Genomic DNA, 17,917 nt, shown 5'->3' with positions numbered 1-17,917 from the left:
TTTTATGTCCAAAATCAAGTATAAAATTAATTAGAAAGAGTCTCTTATGTAATTACTATATACATGTCTCTATATATCCTTGGTAAGCCAGGTTAAGTATATAATAAACGAAGTAATAGAAATTACAATGAATTCCAACCCTTACTTAATATTGGGTAAGCATCATTACAGCCCTTCTAGGATATCTATTCCCTTCTAGACTATCTAGTCTCTCAGACATCACGGGGAAAAAAAAAAAAAGGTAGATGCAGTGGTTAGAAACTGAGGCTCTAGAGCTCAAGTGGCTGGGCTCGACCATATCCAGCTGACGGTCTGTCTTATGACAAGTTACTTCCCTTCTTAGGCCTCAGTTTCCTCACCTGTACCTGGGGGGACATCCTAACACCCACTTCACAGGGTTGTTCTGATGCTCAAGTGAATTATTACTGCCAAGTATTTTGAAAATCTCCTGACACATTACAAAACCGCTCAACAAATATTATCATTGTTACTCTAATGTAGTAAGACATAAATTTATTCGTCTCTAGGAACCTAAAAAATAGAGCAGAAGGAACTGAAAATAACAATTACCTGTGCTGATGGAGGGCTTTCCTGTCGATCTCCCAGGCTAACTCGGTAGCAAATTCTGGCTGGTCGGTATGGTCCACAGGGTCAGTAGCCAACTGTTCTCCATCAAACTTTGCTTCTACTACAAGCATATGCTTTGGACGCTTGGGAAAATGGCGACCTGGAATAAAAGACTATACAGGTTAATCAGAAGTATATAAAAATCAAACATGATCTTTTAGCATGTGGTTTAAAAACTGATCTGCATCTGGTTGACTCATATATTCCACTAACTACCTGCTAACACGTACTCACACATACAAATACAAGTTGTAAATTAGTGCTGCTCAAAGGTTAACGTGCAAGAATCATCTGGGGATCCTGTTAAAATGTGGATTCTAGTTCATTAGGTCTAGGGTGGGCCTGAGAGGCTGCATTGCCCAAGTGATGTCAATGCTGTTGTCCTTGAGTCACCCTTTGAGCAGCAATGATCTCAGTGACATTTAGAATTAAACAATTAAAAGCGTGATTCCACCAATTTTAGATCTTACTATAGCGGCTACTAATATAGAACAGGGAAGTCATCCAGAGAGTCGGGAAATAATCAAATTAGCAAAAACCCATCAATCTGCATCTTAATTTTCCTGTTAACACAGTCAAGAATACTCAGCAAATTAGCCAGAGAAAAGCAGACATATGTATTCATTCATTCATTCAAATCTCAAGGACAATTTTGTAAGTTATCAAATTTGGTACTGCCTGACTCCATTCCTTCACTGGTTCCTGAAGGTACAGCAGTCAGGTATTAATCATGTCAAACAATGGCATGCAAAAAGAGTAAAACAGAGTACTTGCCCTGAAGGAACTGAGGGTCTAGTGGAAAGACAAACTGAAGACACAGGGTACAGGAAGCTCAAGAACTAAAGAACAAGAATCTTATCATCCACCTGTTTACAGGTCAGGTGAGGGGCATTTTGGTGAGACGAGCGTTCACCCCTGTTAAATAAATACATCCCAGCTGCCACTCACCCTGACACAGCCACTTCGTAAGGAAGGGCTCGGAGAGATCTCGATTGCCATCCTGTGACTTTCAACCTGAAGCACTCATTTGAAACTCCCCACTTAGTAGTCCTACTACATAGCGCACGGCTCTCCCAACTAGCAATCACAAAGGCCTCTCTCTGGACATCGTTTTGAGCTGCTCTGAAAGATCACCGGCTTCCCCAAATGAATTTCATCGATGTCAAAAAAACCCCTTTATATTCAGTCCCACTACCCTAAACTATAAGCTCCAATTGGCCCAAGAAGAGAGAATATGTACTGGAACAAACAGGTGCCTGCCTCATTCCAAAGACAATACTTAGAAAAAAGAAACCTTGTCTTTTTCATCCTCAGAATCCGGCACATAGCCCCAGTTTTGCTCATGGTAGAAATCTCATTTTCTTTTGAATAAAGGGCATTTCTAGAGGTGCAGGCAAGAAACCGCAAACAGCTCAATATAACTAAAGAGCTGGTAACATAGGAACATAGGGCAGGAGAGGAGACCAAGCTGAAAAGGTAGGCAAGCAGTCTGTCATAAAGGGCCATGAATCCTGTTCTAAAAAGTATAGACCTTATCCTTTAGGACACCGAAGGATTTTAAGACAATTAGATTTGCATTTCCAAAGATTACCCTAGAGAATAATGTGAGCAGTAGATATTCTCTGAAAAGGAAAAAAATAAACCATTCACCAAACAGACTACTGAAAAGATAACAATAGATTAGAGGGCCTCAAAGCAGCACGCTCACAGTGGAAAAATTTTCATTCATAAGTTTACATGAAGCCCCTAGTATTATTTTAAAAATAAAACCAACAATACTCGGTGACCATTTGGAAGGTTGGGATGGAGAAGGAACCCAAGAAGATGAGGACTCTCAGGTTCTGGGCTTGAGGCAACAACATGGTTACGATGAATGGAAACATAAACAAAAGGAGACGGTTTGCAGGGAGGTCCACACTCCAGGGTTAGTCACGTTTGTGGCAACACCTAACTGACATCCCTGAATCCAGATTCCCTTCCCTGCACACCTCTACTAAACTTGCAAATGATGCTCTCCTGCTTAGGAATACTGGCTGCCTCCCTCTTTTTTAGAACATTAAATTTAAACTCCTTGGCTTTCAAAATCCTCCAAGGTCTATTCAGTCCAGCTACACAAGCTTATCTCACCAGATTATTCCTCAATGTTACCTCCCTTGACCCTGGGCATCTTGCAGGCCTCTTCACCATTCTATCCACCATGCTTAATCCTCCCTCACTGGCTTGGGTTATCTAACTGCCAGCAAGGACTTTCTTCCATCCTTACTTACCACTCACAGCCCTTAAGCCATAATCCCCACTCACCCCCAAAACCTATATTTACGGCCCACATCCAGTATTTTTAATATTAGAAAGCATTCCAACATAGTGTGTCCTGCAGATGAATCTGATCTCCCCAAGAAGACAGAAGCCTAATAACATGCCTGAGGGGAAAAGGAGTGCCTTGTATTTCGGTTTGCTGCTATTCTACAGGGAGCAAGTACCAAGCCCAAAAGCTTTTACTAACCAAATTACAAGGGGATTTCAATCCTCTGTCTTTAAACCATCAGTAAAATAACAGTTAAAAATACCCCAACATTTTACAGCTTCTGGTCAGTTTTCTGTTCCAAAACTCATTACAGCTCATTCCCTCTCATCCCCCAAATAGTGCCAGGCCTCCACAAAATACCTCCACTAGGTGGTTAAAAAAAAAAAAAAAAAAAAAGCCAGCCATTCCTCTGGCCCACTCAAGATGACTGTTGTCACCTTACTCATAACCTATCCTCACTCTACCTATCAATTCCTATGCCCCCACTTTCTGCCACCTACTCTCCAACCCCAGAGAATTTAAGCAATTGCAGACTATGCCTTGCTTTTCCATACCTTAAGTGCTCTTTGCTCTTCCCTTTACATGGAAAGCCCTCCCTTCCTTTTTTCCCTTGACACAGACCTCATCATCCCTTAGGACCCAAATCAATGTCCCCTCCGCTGGGAAATCGTCCCCAGAGCTTGTCTTTCCTTCCTCCACACCCTGATGAATTATACACATTCTTCATGCTATACCCTGAGCTTTCAGGACTAGGGCTCTTGTCTCCTTCCATTCCCAGCACAGTGCCTGACACTCAAAGAGCCTCCAATAAACAAATGTCACTTATTCAACCAACGGAACCTCAAGGCACGTACAAGAGACCGTCTTGACGACTCTAGCCCTTTAAGGCCCTATCAAAGCTTGTAAAGGGAATGGCCTCCGCAATACTTCAGACTGCAGGAAATCTGTATTCGACTAGAAGCAAAGTTCTCACAAATGGGATCACCGGGAGGCCGCTGAACAGAACGTGCTTTGCAGGCACACTCGGCTCACATATAAAAGTCATCGACATGCTGCTTCTGATGGAAATCGTTTCTCCTACATTCCCTGGGGCTCCGGCTCCGCACGCTAAATACCACCTATCCCTAATAGCTCTCACGCTCCCTTGAGAGGTTTTTAAATCAATCGCCTAACAGACCTTACTAACTACAACTGTGAACAAGCCCGGGGGGAGCGCAAAAGCAAAGATGACAAAGGTTCTTAAGACTAACCAAGCCTCGGTCGCACGCCACTCTGGTACAACTCGGCAAGCAGCAGTTGCAAAAGCAAGCCCCGGGCCGCTCACCTTCTAGGATGGACACGACGATGAGTAGCTGGTCGGACTTGGAGACCATGGTCGCGGTGGGCGGCCCGCAGGCGGGGTCTGCTTGGGGGAAGAGGGACCCGGGTGAGATGCGGCAGGCCCGCGACCACCAGCAGGGCTCCCGGCGGGGCTCCCACCGCCCACCCACGGCTCCCGACGCCGGGACCCCGCTGCGCGGCCCGGGCCTGCGGCCGCCTGCACCGCGCCGCACTCCCCGGCCCCGCGCCGCCAGCCCAGCCCTAGCCCTGCCCCGACTCAAGGCAAAGGCAAAGGCCGCGCGCCTGCTCGGCCGCCCGGCCCGTCCGCAGGGAGAGGCGAGCCCGCCTCCGGAGGACCTTTTGCCGCCTGAGTTGCCGCTTTTCAAACGCCCGGGCAGCCGCCGCGCCCCGCTTCCGCCTAGCAACCAGGCCCGCAGGCCCAGTGCCGGGGGGAAAGCTGGAGGACAAAGGGTGATAGAGACCAGGGCAGTCGCGGATAGAACGCCCCTCCGCCCGCTTCGCCTCCTGCCCTTTTATGCTATGTTCCAGAGCCCTAGGGAGAAGACGAGTCCATTGCCTCACAGCGCCCCCTGCTAGCCGGACGGGGGAAGGCGGGCGCGTTGGCGGGGCCCGACTGCGCAGGCGCACTACTGCCGCAGACGCTTCCTGCAGGGCCCCTAGGAGGGTGAAGGTGGTGTATTCTCTGCTTCTCCTCCCCGCAGACACAACCTGGGAAATACAGGAATGGAGATGGAGAACACACACACACACACACACGATGGAGAACACACACACACACTTGCTCCGTTCAGATCCCCAGCGTCACGACTGCTTATGTGGTGTATTCTCTGCTTCTCCTCCCCCCAGACACAACCTGGGAAATACAGCAATGGAGATGGAGAACACACACACACACTTGCTCCGTTCAGATCCCCAGCGTCACGACTGCTTAAAAACTAAATCACAGAGTGATTTCATAACGACTTAAGTCTGAACTGAAAAATCCCTAAGACTCGCGCCGCCCCGCAATCGTTCACGTTTTGGAAAACAAGTGGCGTCACTACGGTAATTACTGTAACTGCTGGCGGTGACGTAAACTCTCCGAGAATTTCCTGTACTTTAGAAATCACCCTGAAACAAAAACATTGTCACGTGGGCAGGGAAATTAAAAGTATAGGTTCTACGGCCCCCGACTACAGGGTAAGTAATTAGCATAATCAAGACCCGAATTAAACAAGGCATTCCCCCGCCCCCCAAACCTTCAGGCTTTAGGGAAGATTAGAAATCCTTTGGAGGTTATGTAGCTTGAAACTGGACCTCGGGCGGGTGGAGGGGGTGAGTAAGGAGGAAAAAACAATCCCGCCCCACCCCCATTTGTGGCCAAAAGGGAAGGAGAAGGATGTGCACATTGGGTTACACGACTTCTAAGACCCTTTCCATCCCCTTCAGAGCTGCCTGAGATGAGCATTATGCAATATAAAACCAAAGTAATGATCTACTTTGGGTTCATCGTTGAACAATGCATTCTTTTGTGTAAGATGTCAAACAGACTCAGAAGTAGATATAGAATAATACCGTGAACCAGCAAGTACCCAAAACACGGCTTCAACAATTACCGATTAAAGACCAATCTTCCTCTGCTCCGTTAATTTGGAGGAAGTCCCTAACATCGTATCAACTCATCTCTTTCAATATGTACCTTTAAAACAGAATATCTCAATATATTACTTAATCTCAATTGCAGTATTTTACCTAAAAAATTAAAAATAATTCTTTAAAACCCTTAACTGTACACTGTTCAAATTTCCCTGATTGTCTAATAATTATTTTTCCATTGTTTCGTGCAAATCAGGATCCAAAGAGGTTCCAAAACACAGTGTGTTTGGTTGATCTGCCTTTTGTGTCTTTTCATGTAGAGGTACTCACTTCTTTTTTTTTCCCTTGAAACTCTTTCTTAAAGAAATTGGTCATGTATCCTGTGGAGTTTACCACAGTCTAAATTTTGTTCATACAAGACCAATGTCATTATTTAACATATCACCTGTTGAGCAGTCTAGTGAAGATGTCCAGATTGACAATACTTGAGATCAGCAAACAGATCAACAACAGCAAGCCAAATACAAGCTTCTTATGGTGTAAAACACTAGTTTAAACCCTAGACAAAAGGAGGCTAAAGCGGGCGCCTGGGTGGCTCAGTTGGTTAAGCGACTGCCTTCGGCTCACGTCATGATCCTGGAGTCCCGGGATTGAGTCCCACATCGGGCTCCCTGCTCAGCAGGGAGTCTGCTTCTCCCTCTGACCCTCCTCCCTCTCGTGCTCTCTCTCGCAAATAAAAATTAAAAAAAAAAAAAAAAAAAGGAGGCTAAAGCAATGAGACCAAGGATCTCCAAAGCAAAAAAAAACCCTGGAAGTCAGAGTTTGGGACCTAATTCTACCATTTACATGGTAGGTGACCATCGACAAATCACTTTACCTCTCTGAGCCTCAATTTCAGCTCTATAGTAGTAGTATACATAATTTCTTAGTTCAGGACTTAAACGTAGTAAATGCCATTTAGTTATTATCTTTTTATATGATCAGCAACAGACCTTAAGTTAGTAGCTGTACAAGAATTAAGAAATTGCCATCAAGACGCCTCATTGTTTTGTTTTACGACATTTCAGGCTGAAAAGCTGGATTGTAAACCATCACTGAATGTCAGAAAATAATTTCAAATCAGAGAAGAAAAATCTGACAAACCATTAAAATTAACTAAGAAACTTTTTCACATAGTAAAATTTTCATACAGTTCCTTTTATCTGGACTCCCCTGAACAACACTATTACTCTCAAAATCATATCACAGCTTCTGAAGTCATCAACTTAGTTGGTTCTTTTTTTTACATACTGTACAAAGTTAATGTCATAAAATTTCCCATATATCCCACCTAGACATTGAATTTTAAGTCCACCAGCATCTATATCCTCTTTATCTGTTATTCTATAATCTAATTTTTTCATGTGTGATATTAAACAGTAGTAACTTCAGTTCTAGCATAAATCATCATATTTTAGCCTAAATTTACTGATGTAAATGCTAATAAGATATACAAATTTTGTCTAATAGACAAGGTGAGTTTCATTATAAACATGCAGATTCAAATTGTCCACCTAAAAGCTTATCCTATCAGGTAACTTTTTGTTTCTATGGATTTCTACCAAAAAAAAACCCACAGAAAAACACAAAACCCAGAACAAAAAAAGGATTTTGACTCATGTTAAGTCTTTCTTTTTCTGAAGCTATGTTACATTTTGAAAAACACTTTAGTTATAGTAAGTCTCTACTTTCTTATCTTTCCAGCAACATTTATGGCCCAAGACAGGAAGGATCAGCAGCTATGTTCTCCTGCCTCTGTCCTTTCCCTCTTCTTTCCCCTTCTCACTAAACACACACACACACACACACACACATATACACTCACACACACATGCACTTAGTACAATTTCAGATAAGCTATCAGAAGTAACAACATGAGCACATTTACTGAATAGCTGCAATGTCTAAGAGCATGGTCCAGACCCTGACCTTCCAGACCCTGACCTCCCTCCTTCTGGCAGAGGGAGGGAGAGTGGAGTCCTACTCACTCAGTGTCAACATGATTGGACTTTCAACCCGGAATCTGATATCATTAAACCTGGCACTGAATTTGGGTGCCCTTACTCACCCGAAGAAGGGTCACTAATGTCCATGGCAAGAGAGGCAGGCCAGCCCAGTAATGAAGAGCCATACCGACCTATGTTCCAAGTTCCACTTTGTGATTTGGCCCCATCGCTTTTCTCTGAACCTCAGTTTTCCCATCTGTGAAACAGGGTTAATAGGTGTTTGTGAAGATTCATTGGCATTACTTCAGTGAGAAGCTCGTGCCATGACGAAATCTCTGAATGCGGGAACCATTTTGATAGTTGATGTGGACAGATGTATCATTTTGTCATTTGTTTCTTTTTGGTTCTGCAAAGAAAACCAGCTTTTTCATATTCCCTCACCTTGGCCTATATTTATGTTCTAGGGGTGATATCCTCCCAAAACAGTGTCTCTCCCTGGCTCTTTCCCAAAGGACAGCCCTTCTCTGCCTGGCTGCTTACGGCCAGCTAGGAAAAGCCAGGCTTTCTAGATTTCCATAAGAAGCTAGAATTATAGGTTTTAATGTGAACTCCTTTGATTTTCATTATTTATTTATTTTGAGAGAGAGAAAGAGAGCAAGAGGAAGGGCAGAGGGAGTTGGTTCAGTACGTAGCCCAACGTGGGCCTCAATCTCACGACCCTGAGATCGTGACCTGAGCCTAAATCAAGAGTCAGACACTTAACCAACAGAGCCACCCAGGTGCCTCACCCATTTGATTTTTAAATGCTGGTTACTGGGGCACCTGGGTGGCTCCTTTGGGGAAGCAGCTGCCTTTGGTTCAGGTCATGATCCCAGGGTCCTCTGACTTCCTGCTCAGCGGGTAGTCTGCTTCTCCCTCTGCCCCTTCCCATTGCTTGTTCTCTTGCTCTCTCTCTCAAATCAATCAATCAATCAATAAAATCTTAAAAAAAAATAAATGCTTGTTATTAATTTCAGCTAAAAAGCAAACAACAACAGCAACAACACTACAGGAGCCAACCAAAGCTTCTTCCAACCCCACTGGATTTACCTCTGGCCTAAATTCAGAAAGGTGCTTCTAATGGGTATTCCTGAAGGGCAGAGAAAGGACGGGAGTCCAGAAAGGAGAAGAGATCATCTCCAAGTGGGAAGGAGAGGACTGAAGGACAGTGTGCTGCGGAACCCCGTTCCACTCCTTGGCAGAACCTTCAGGAAGGGCAGAAGCAGGGACTAGCTCTGTGGGATCCCCAGGAAAGGAAGACCATAGGCCCCCATTTATCACCCTTGGCACAAGTTTTTATGCCCCTAATTTGACACAGAATCAGCAAACTCACTAGAAGTCCAGAGACCCCAGAGGCTTGGATGATGGACAACTTATGAGTGACCAGGAAGGGCAAAACCTCGCAAGCCCTCCCCAAATATTGGCTTCATGTAAGAACCCAAACACCTTTGCACAACATTTTGTATGTGCAGTGGGGAACCCTGGGGATGACTGAGACTGAATTTCTGCCTGACAGGAGAAGCTTGCTGTCGAATGTAAGAGTCTGAAGAAAAGCAACATTTCTTGCTCTCCCTTCTTTGTGCAGTAAGCTTCCTGGGGTTCCTTTAAGTGGGGACAGGCTTTGAGGCACTGAATTGTAGTGTATGTCCCAGTGGCTGTCTCTCTGAGGCAAGGCACAGAGCAGAGGGTGAGAGAACACTTCCTACTCCACAGAGAACAGACAGAGCTAGAGATACTTCTGCAGCTGTGGGTAAGGGCTGCAGGCCAACAGAAAGCGCTGCTCAGGTTCGCTTTGGAAGGACAAGGTCATTAGTAGAGCGACTGCCTCCTAGAGGCAGCAGATTTTTGAGAGGACTTCATTTTATTTATTTATTTTTTAAGGTAAGCTCCAGGCCCACCATGGAGCCCAACACGGGGCTTGAACTCACAACTCTGAGATCAGGATCTGAGCTGAGGTCGAGATTTGGACCCTTACCCGACTGAGCCCCCCAGGCACCCTGAGAGGACTTAATTTTAGAGGACATCCCAGATGTTCCATGCTGGGATGAAAGCCCTGCCACTGGGACACGGTGTCATTGAGAGACTCTGTGACATTATGGGACTTTCATTCACCTATTACGTAATGTCTCATGTGTGTCGATTTCTTTCCCCTTCTAAAAAGCTGCCTTTTGAAACATGGAAACCAATAGTAGAGGAAGAGCTGGGGTCTGCCTATCAGCTGTCTGGAGGAGACATTCCCCAGGCTTCTGGGGGTTTTGGCCCACAGAAGTCTGACCCCACCAAACGGGAAAACAGTCTTCCGCACTGTAAGATATCTCTGGCGCAGGGGTTTTGGTTCATGAGTATAACAAGTACACCCGAAGGGTAGAAAACTATTTCCTGCCTGTCTGTGTTATGGCCACCATGAACACCCAGAAATGACAGCAGACCATCATTACCCATTACCCCCCGCCCCCGTCCCCCACCAAATGAACTCAGAGAAAGGCTCTAAACACATGGCCTGGATTCAGAGAAGACAGAAGGCTCCCTCAAATTCTCACCCACATCCCTGAGCAATAACACAAGCAGCCCCCACAGCCAGCAGCTAGCACGCTTAGTCACCCCATTTCCCAAGTGGGATAGCAAAGCCAATATCTCTTGGCAGTTGCATAAATCAGTAAACTGTCCTTCCTAAATTATTGTCTGTGTTTTTGCTGCCAACATAGAATTTTTCATTTGCAAAAACGTGTCCACTTCCAGGCAGAGTCTAGCTAGTGTAACAGGGAACAGGATGTTGGATGGGGACTTTGTTGCCTTGGAGTTTTCCCCCGTGATTCAAAGGATGACAAAGAGGTATCTTGTCTCCTTCATTCTGAAGAGCGCCCAAGACAATTAAGGCCCAGATGCCTGTCCTGGGCTTTGAGGAGGTGACCACATGGTTCAGCACGACCATCAGCTGAGCGGCTACCTAACACTATGTTCAAATCTGATGGACTGAGGAGTGGTTAGTGATAAGCCTGAGGGCCTTCCATTATAAAGGGGGAAAGTGCTCCCCCTCCTCAGCCCAGGCCAAGTAAAAAGGAGTGAGTCAACAGGAATCTCTCACAGAGGTGGATGGGCTTGCTCATCAGCAGCTCACTATAGATACCTAAATAGGAAGGAGAGAGAGAGAAAAAAAGAGGCTGTGTGTGTATATGTGTGTGTGTGTGAGAGAGAGAGATTAGCAGCCTACATCATATTTTGTTGTGTCAAAAATGTGTGAGATTCCCATGGATGAAAAGAATATTGTGGTAGGTCACATCCATTGAGCCATTCTGGTGTCCAAGAAGCCAGGACACCAGGAGAGGAGGCTGCAGCCTGGAGAAGCTATGGGGTAGACTCCAAGATGGGATCTGATCTGGTTCCAGAAGCAGTTGAGGAGGAGGAATCAAAAATGACTGAGTGAGGGCAGGTCTTTCAGAACACAACACATTGCACTGGGAAGCTCCCCATGCCAACCCCACCAACATTGTCTCTAGCTGTAACTCCCATATGTGTCCCAGGAGAAACAGCATTTATCTGGGAGCTACTCGCAGGGCATCAGAGACGGGACAGATCTTGAACAGAGAAAGAGCAACAGACGAGACAGGACCACACCTGCATCTGCGAAGTTAGGGATATTTGCAGCCGTTCTCCATCTTGGATCCCAATTCTTTGGGGGAATAAGGGTCTCAAAAGGAAGGGAGGAGAGAGGGTGAAAAAGTGGATCCCATTTCTTTCCCCATTCAAATTCTGTAGGTGGAAACTTTTCTGAACAGGGAAAATGGGAAGAGACGAGATTTCCAACAGATACAAGGAGACCTTTTAAAATGGGTTAAATTGGACTGAACTGATACATTAATAGCTGGAAGTGATCAGAAAGTTATGATCAAGCTGTCATTAAGGGATGGGAGAAGACTGAGTGGAGCACAGTTAGAAGCAGTAACTAGAGAAAAATGGAACCATTTTACATCTGTACTTGACCCAGACCCAAGCGTAGAATGTTAAACAAACCAGTTATTTAATAATAATAATAAAAAAATAATAGGGGAGCCTGGGTGGCTCAGTTGGGTAAGCATCTGCCTTCGGCTCAGGTCATGATCCCAGAGTCCTGGGATTGAGTCCCACATCGGGCTCCCTGCTCAGCAGGGAGTCTGCTTCTCCCTCTCCCTCTGCCCCTCCCCCCAGCTCATGCACTGTCTCTCTCTCTCTCTCTCAAATAAATAAAAATCTTTAGGGTGCCTGGGTGGCTTAGTCAGTTAAGCATCTGCCTTTGGCTCAGGTCATGATCCCGGAGTCCTTGCTAAGTGGGGAGCCTGCTTCTCCCTCTCCCCCTTCCCCTGCCTGTGCTCTCTCTCTCTCTCTCTCTCTCACTCAAATAAATAAACAAAATCTTTTTAAAAATTACAAAAATTAAAAATAATAATAATATCCTATCAAGTCTTCCGATCTTCCCAGTAACACTGTGGAAAGAAAAGCAGGGCTTTCATTACTTTTTAACACATGAGAAAATGTGAAGTTGAATAACTGGAACAATTGGATAATAATGAGAGGCCAGGTCATCTGACAGCTTGTGTGAAGCTACCCTAGTGATTTCAAACTGGGGTGAACATATGACCTGAGCCCATGGAGCTGTGCCAGAAAACTGGAATAGAAATTCCTATATCCTATCAGGAGAACAACGATGTTAGTTGATGGTAAGAAATTAAAACATGAAGCTATATGGATACAGTAGACATTTTTGCGTGACTTAAAAAGAAAAAACTTAATACTTCAAAGAAATTTGTTTTGGACTACACCTTCAGCCTTTTCCCCACCCAAACTCCATCAATGTCAAGCCTCTTCTTCAGCTAAGGGGTCGTTTGGTGGACTTGCTGAAAAGCTCATCACTGACATTCTTGAACCAGATTCGCTTTACTATTCGTGGTAACGAAAGGGAGAAAGACAATATCTAAGGGGAAGGAATGTCCTACTACCACATAGTGCTCCAGGGGTTTGGAGAAGATTAAATTTATTTCCCTAATCATACGTTGAAGTTGTTGTTATTTCAATAAGGTGAAGGAAGTTCTCAGGAAACCTGACTTGAATATTCTAATTACTTCAGATGAAAATGGTTGGATGTTCAGCGGTGAGGGGTCCCCTACTGTGATACCAGAATGTTAGTGTACTCTATAAATTGTTACAAATTTTTATCATAAAATGATGAATGTTCCAGACAAGAGTTGATTACAAGGTAAGAAGCAGTGATTATTTTTTAACTTTTAGCTAAAAATCTGCAAGGTCAACATTGACTGGATTATCCTAACATTAGCCAGAAATATGTAATCTCCCAAAAATCAGGAATAGCAAATTCCAGTAAATTAGAGAACATGTCTATTTTGTGCATTACTGTACTCCTAGTGCCTAGAAGAGCGTCTTGAGTAAATTTGTAGCAGAGGCTCAAGAAATTCTCATTAAATAAATTAAGCCAAATTTACAACAATGTTAGAATTGGACCTGCACCAGTGATGGATAGTAAGAGATATAAGACTTACGTGTATAGAGGACAAAGGTGGATATGTAATTCGGTGCAGATTAAGCAATGTAGCTATGAGACTGTCTGCTCAGATTGTGCCAGCCATTCTCTGATGCATTAGGGAACCCTTCGCAGTCTATTTGATTTCAGAAAGGTGCTAACAAAATGAGAAGAAGTGATTAATTGGACTAGAGGAGAAAAGAAAGATTTAGGGTGATACTTTGGGAAAAACTTGAAGGTTAAGATGTACTACAAGGAGATGATTTTACAGGGATATCAGGCACGAGAGTGAGTAGGTTAACCTTGAAAAATATGATTATTGTACAAGTGTCAAGAAGAGAAAGGGGAAAAATTGACGGAAAGGAAAGGAAAAAGAGAAATAAAATGTGAAACTTGCATATTTCATTAGCATTCTCATTGGCAGTGCCACAGAAATCTGATAAACAAAGAGGATTACTTCATGAGGGAGTGAGAAGGATACTTACATGACAAAGAAAAATATTTTAAAAATCTAGACTTTTGCAGAACTTCAGCCAGTGCTCAGAAATACAATGAGAAGTATCTTCCAAGTATGTTTGCACAAGTATGTATTCGTCAGCCATTTTTTAAAACATATTTTATTTATATTTTGACAGAGAAAGAGAGAGATAGCAAGAGAGGGAACACAAGCAGGGGGAGGGGGAGAGGTAGACGCAGACCCCCCCCCCCCACCCCGCCCCACTGAGCAGGGAGCCCAATGCAGGGCTTGATCCCAGGACCCTGGGACCACGACCTGAGCCGAAGGCAGACGCTTAATGACTGAGCCACCCAGGCGCCCCTCGTCAGCCGTTTCTAATAATTCTTACTTAGATAACATTTGCATCATACCGAGATATGGGATGTTATAGCTTTGTCCACTATCCAGACAGTGTTTACTAATAAACCAGTTTCTGTTATCTCCATCAAGGAATATGAACACACCAAAATGATATCTATTGAGCAGGATAAAGATAAAAAGACGTTGTATTACTTGTTCATTATTTTTTTCTTATTGGGAATTGTAACACTATTTTGGTACATTGCATCCCATATCCTTGTTTAAATTAACAACTCATTAAGTTCATAGCACAAGTGCCAACAAAGTATAATCTGTTAATTAAGTTCCACGAGACAAGGACGTTGTTGGTTCAACTCTCTATCCCCAGGGTCTAGAATAGTCGATGGCAACACAATAGACATTCAATAAATATTTGTTGCACAAGTGGCCAAAACTATGAGGGGTTTTAGCCAGTAGATGGACTTTAAACCTGGCTTCACGTGATATATTTGACTAATATCCTCTATTGTAAAGTAAAAATATAAGAATATTAAACATTTTCTTGGAATATTCATTTCTTCAAAATAAAATGTTGTACTATTTTTCTATATCTGGTCGGCAGCTTTCTACCTTTGTCAAACTCCTAAGCTTCAATTTTTTTAAATGTAGACATCAAAAGTTTTCAAGGACTTTCTCCTATTTCGTAATTGGACTACAACAGAACCATAGGCACCATCAGAAGTCCCAGGGGTGTCTTTAAATTTCAAATATCCAAATTCACATCACTGTCTATCTTGGAAAATTTCCCACTGAACTTAATCAGAAGGCTTGAATAAATTTATCCTACATCTACGTTCCGTCAAATTCATGGGCGATTTTTTTAATTAAAGTGAGCTTTTAAGTTTTAGGAAAAGTGATCGGATATTCCACTTTCCTTCCATTTAAACAGCATTAAATGGTATAACAAATGCATTGCAATGGACCCAATTATCATCCTATCCAAATAGTTAACCACTTCTGAGACGAGAGCCTAGGGAGTGCTCATCTTACACACATGCTGGGGTTTCTTTTCTTCTTGTCCTTTCCCTAAAGCTTTTCTGCCTAGATCAATTAGCTTTCTCCCGACCCAGCCTGGTTCTCATGAGTATGGGTGCCTCATGTTATCATTTTGAAAAGGTAGAACTTCATAGCAGTTCCTCGGATGCATTAACTTAAAATCCGTTTAAAACAAGCAACGTACTTCAATCTGATACCGGGAGTGAGACAAAATTATTCTACATATTTTTGTCTCCCAGTCCTCTCAGATCAACATTGGCTCCATCCAAAGATAATAACCTATCCAGACATGTTATTCACTTTGGTTAAAATTTCGCTCATTGGGATATTTTCTTTACAGGTCCTACCCCTAAAAGAAAGTCTTTTGTATTAAAATGTTTTCAATTTTTGGAAATAGAACCCCCAAATAAGCTCAGGTTCGCTGTTTGGACTCTATCAGATACAGCTTTCCATTTTAAAGTCTCCAACATGAACCTCCACCCACAAACAAAAAAAAAATAGAGTTAATTTAATACATTTCCCCTTAATTTAAGAGCTTTCTCTTTCAGTGTTGCTTTTTCTTTTTCCTACTTTTTCATGTCAGCAAAGTAGAAATCAATTTAAGTCTAGATGGTCAATATTCAGCCAGCCTGAATACTTTATTTCCTCTGTGGCCACATGCTATTATGATGTGTGGGAATGTAAGAATCTAGCAAATTAAATATAAGTAAATAATGGAGATTGGATGCCAAAATGCCTATGCATCTGTAGTTTGCAACATAGATACTGCTCAGTTTAATGGAGGAAAAAAAAAAGTGGAAACCTCAAAATAAGCATCTTTGAAGGGCAGAAGATTCCCTATCGAAATGGAGCATAGCATTTCCACAACTATTTTGGCACCTAAGTCATCTTCAAAAACTTACACTGTCAATGCAGTTTTTTCTAGCAAAGACTCGTGTAGATTACCTGGCATCTGGGTTTGGGTTTTTGGTTTTTTTGTTTATCACCTGTCCTTCCCACATACTTAAAGGTACTGATTTCTTAGACGCACAATTTATGGAACAAAATATGAAGTGATTTCACTAAAGAGGGAAAAAGGTGAGTTTTTTTAAGTTGACCTGCTTTTATTTTTATAGCTTTGTTGTTTTAAAATATTTCAATAAACTTAACGGAATGAATGAATGATCTGAAAGACATCCCTTTAAAAAACAAGGATTATTTTTGTGATACTATAAATGGTTATTGAAATCTCTCTTCAATGTAATTCTTCAACTTGATGATCTGATACATGAATTATTCACAAAGAAAAGTATCTTAATCACTTATCAGCACCGATATTTTAAGATTAGATCTCAAGGACATTATAGGTAAAACATAGTTTAAGCACAAATCCTATTATTGAGATTTGTTTCACGATCATTGGCATTTTGTGATTGCTAAAAGCCCTCATCTCATAACCGACCGTATTATTATGCTGTATTTAATGGAAACTCTTAGTATTAATATTTAAGATGCTATTTAAGATTAACTTAAATCGATAGTTAGAGACTAAAGCAGCCTATTCATTCCAATCTATAAAGTGAAACTCAGTTCACACTAGAATCATGAACCCACATTTTGAGGAATTCTTCAATAATATGTACATTGTATCAGTATTAGTATGCTTTCAGGGACAAGGAATGGAAAGGTTTACCCACACTGGTTACAGACTAAGGGAATGGTTGCAACTGGGGCTTTAGCAGCAGGAGGGGTATCAGGGTGGGTGTAGTCCCTGTGAGTTTCTCATCTGTGTTCTGCAATTAGAATGGTTTCATTTTCCCGTGGTGGGAAACAGTCCTGTGCTTCAAGGCTCCACAAAATGCCTTTCAGAGAAAGAATTTGTCTCTTCTGGGGGCTTTCTCCTAACAGAAAGGAAATCTTAAATCTTAATCTTAAATCTTAAATCTTAAATCTTAAATCTTAAATCACTCCCCATTCTGATTTGCATCTGTATGAGGCTCTCTTGCTTGCCTCATGGAAAATTAGCTACCCTTTGGAACCATGTTGGATCTGCTGGATGATAAGGGTTCAAAAGATTGAGATATTTCCACTGTATATATATATATATATATACAATCTTCTTTATCCATTCATAAAGAAGATAGCACATCTTTATCCATTCATCTGTTGAAGGGCATCTCAGCTCTTTCCACAGTTTGGCTATTGTGGATGTTGCTGCTATAAACATTGGGGTGCGTGTGCCCCTTCGGATCCCTACATTTGTATCTTTGGTGTAAATACCCAGTAGTGCAATTGCTGGATCCTATGGTAGCTCTACTTTCAACTTTTTGAGGAACCTCTATACTGTTTTCCAGAGTGGCTGCACCAGCTTGCATTCCCACCAACAGTGTAGGAGGGTTCCCCTTTCTCCACATCCTCGCCAACATCTGTCGTTTCCTGACTTGTTAATTTTACCCATTCTGACTGGTGTGAGGTGGTATCTCATTGAGGTCTGGATTTGGATTTCCCTGATACCGAGCGATGTTGAGCACTTTTTCATGTGTCTGTTGGCCATTTGGATGTCTTCTTTACAGAAATGTCTGTTCATGTCTTCCGCCCATTTCTTGATTGGATTATTTGTTCTTTGGGTGTTGAGTTTGGTAAGTTCTTTATAGATTTTGGATCTAGCCCTTTATCTGAGATGTCATTTGCAAGTATCTTCT

The 17,917-nt window shown here is 42.7% G+C and overlaps 1 protein-coding gene across 2 annotated transcripts in view; it reads right to left on the bottom strand.

Annotated features, from left to right (window-relative positions):
- The window catches only part of CEP120 (centrosomal protein 120), a 64,300-nt gene extending 59,563 nt beyond the window's left edge, over positions 1 to 4,737 (bottom strand). The window contains exons 1-3 of one of the 2 annotated variants that reach the window (XM_081827163.1): positions 4,610 to 4,737; positions 4,257 to 4,334; positions 571 to 727 (exon numbers count right to left, since the gene is read on the bottom strand). In XM_081827163.1, coding sequence (XP_081683289.1) covers positions 571 to 727; positions 4,257 to 4,305 — 206 coding nt within the window. In that variant the 5' untranslated portion in view covers positions 4,306 to 4,334; positions 4,610 to 4,737. Of the gene's footprint in view, positions 1 to 570; positions 728 to 4,256; positions 4,586 to 4,609 lie in introns of those variants that run through there. The other variant, XM_081827164.1, reaches the window with a different exon arrangement.
- Between the last annotated feature and the right edge of the window lie 13,180 nt (positions 4,738 to 17,917).

Source organism: Leptonychotes weddellii, chromosome 7, assembly GCF_054177405.1.
Source record: "Leptonychotes weddellii isolate Sample4059 chromosome 7, ASM5417740v2, whole genome shotgun sequence".
Lineage (NCBI taxonomy): Eukaryota > Metazoa > Chordata > Mammalia > Carnivora > Phocidae > Leptonychotes > Leptonychotes weddellii.
This window is presented reverse-complemented; position numbering and strand designations above follow the sequence as displayed.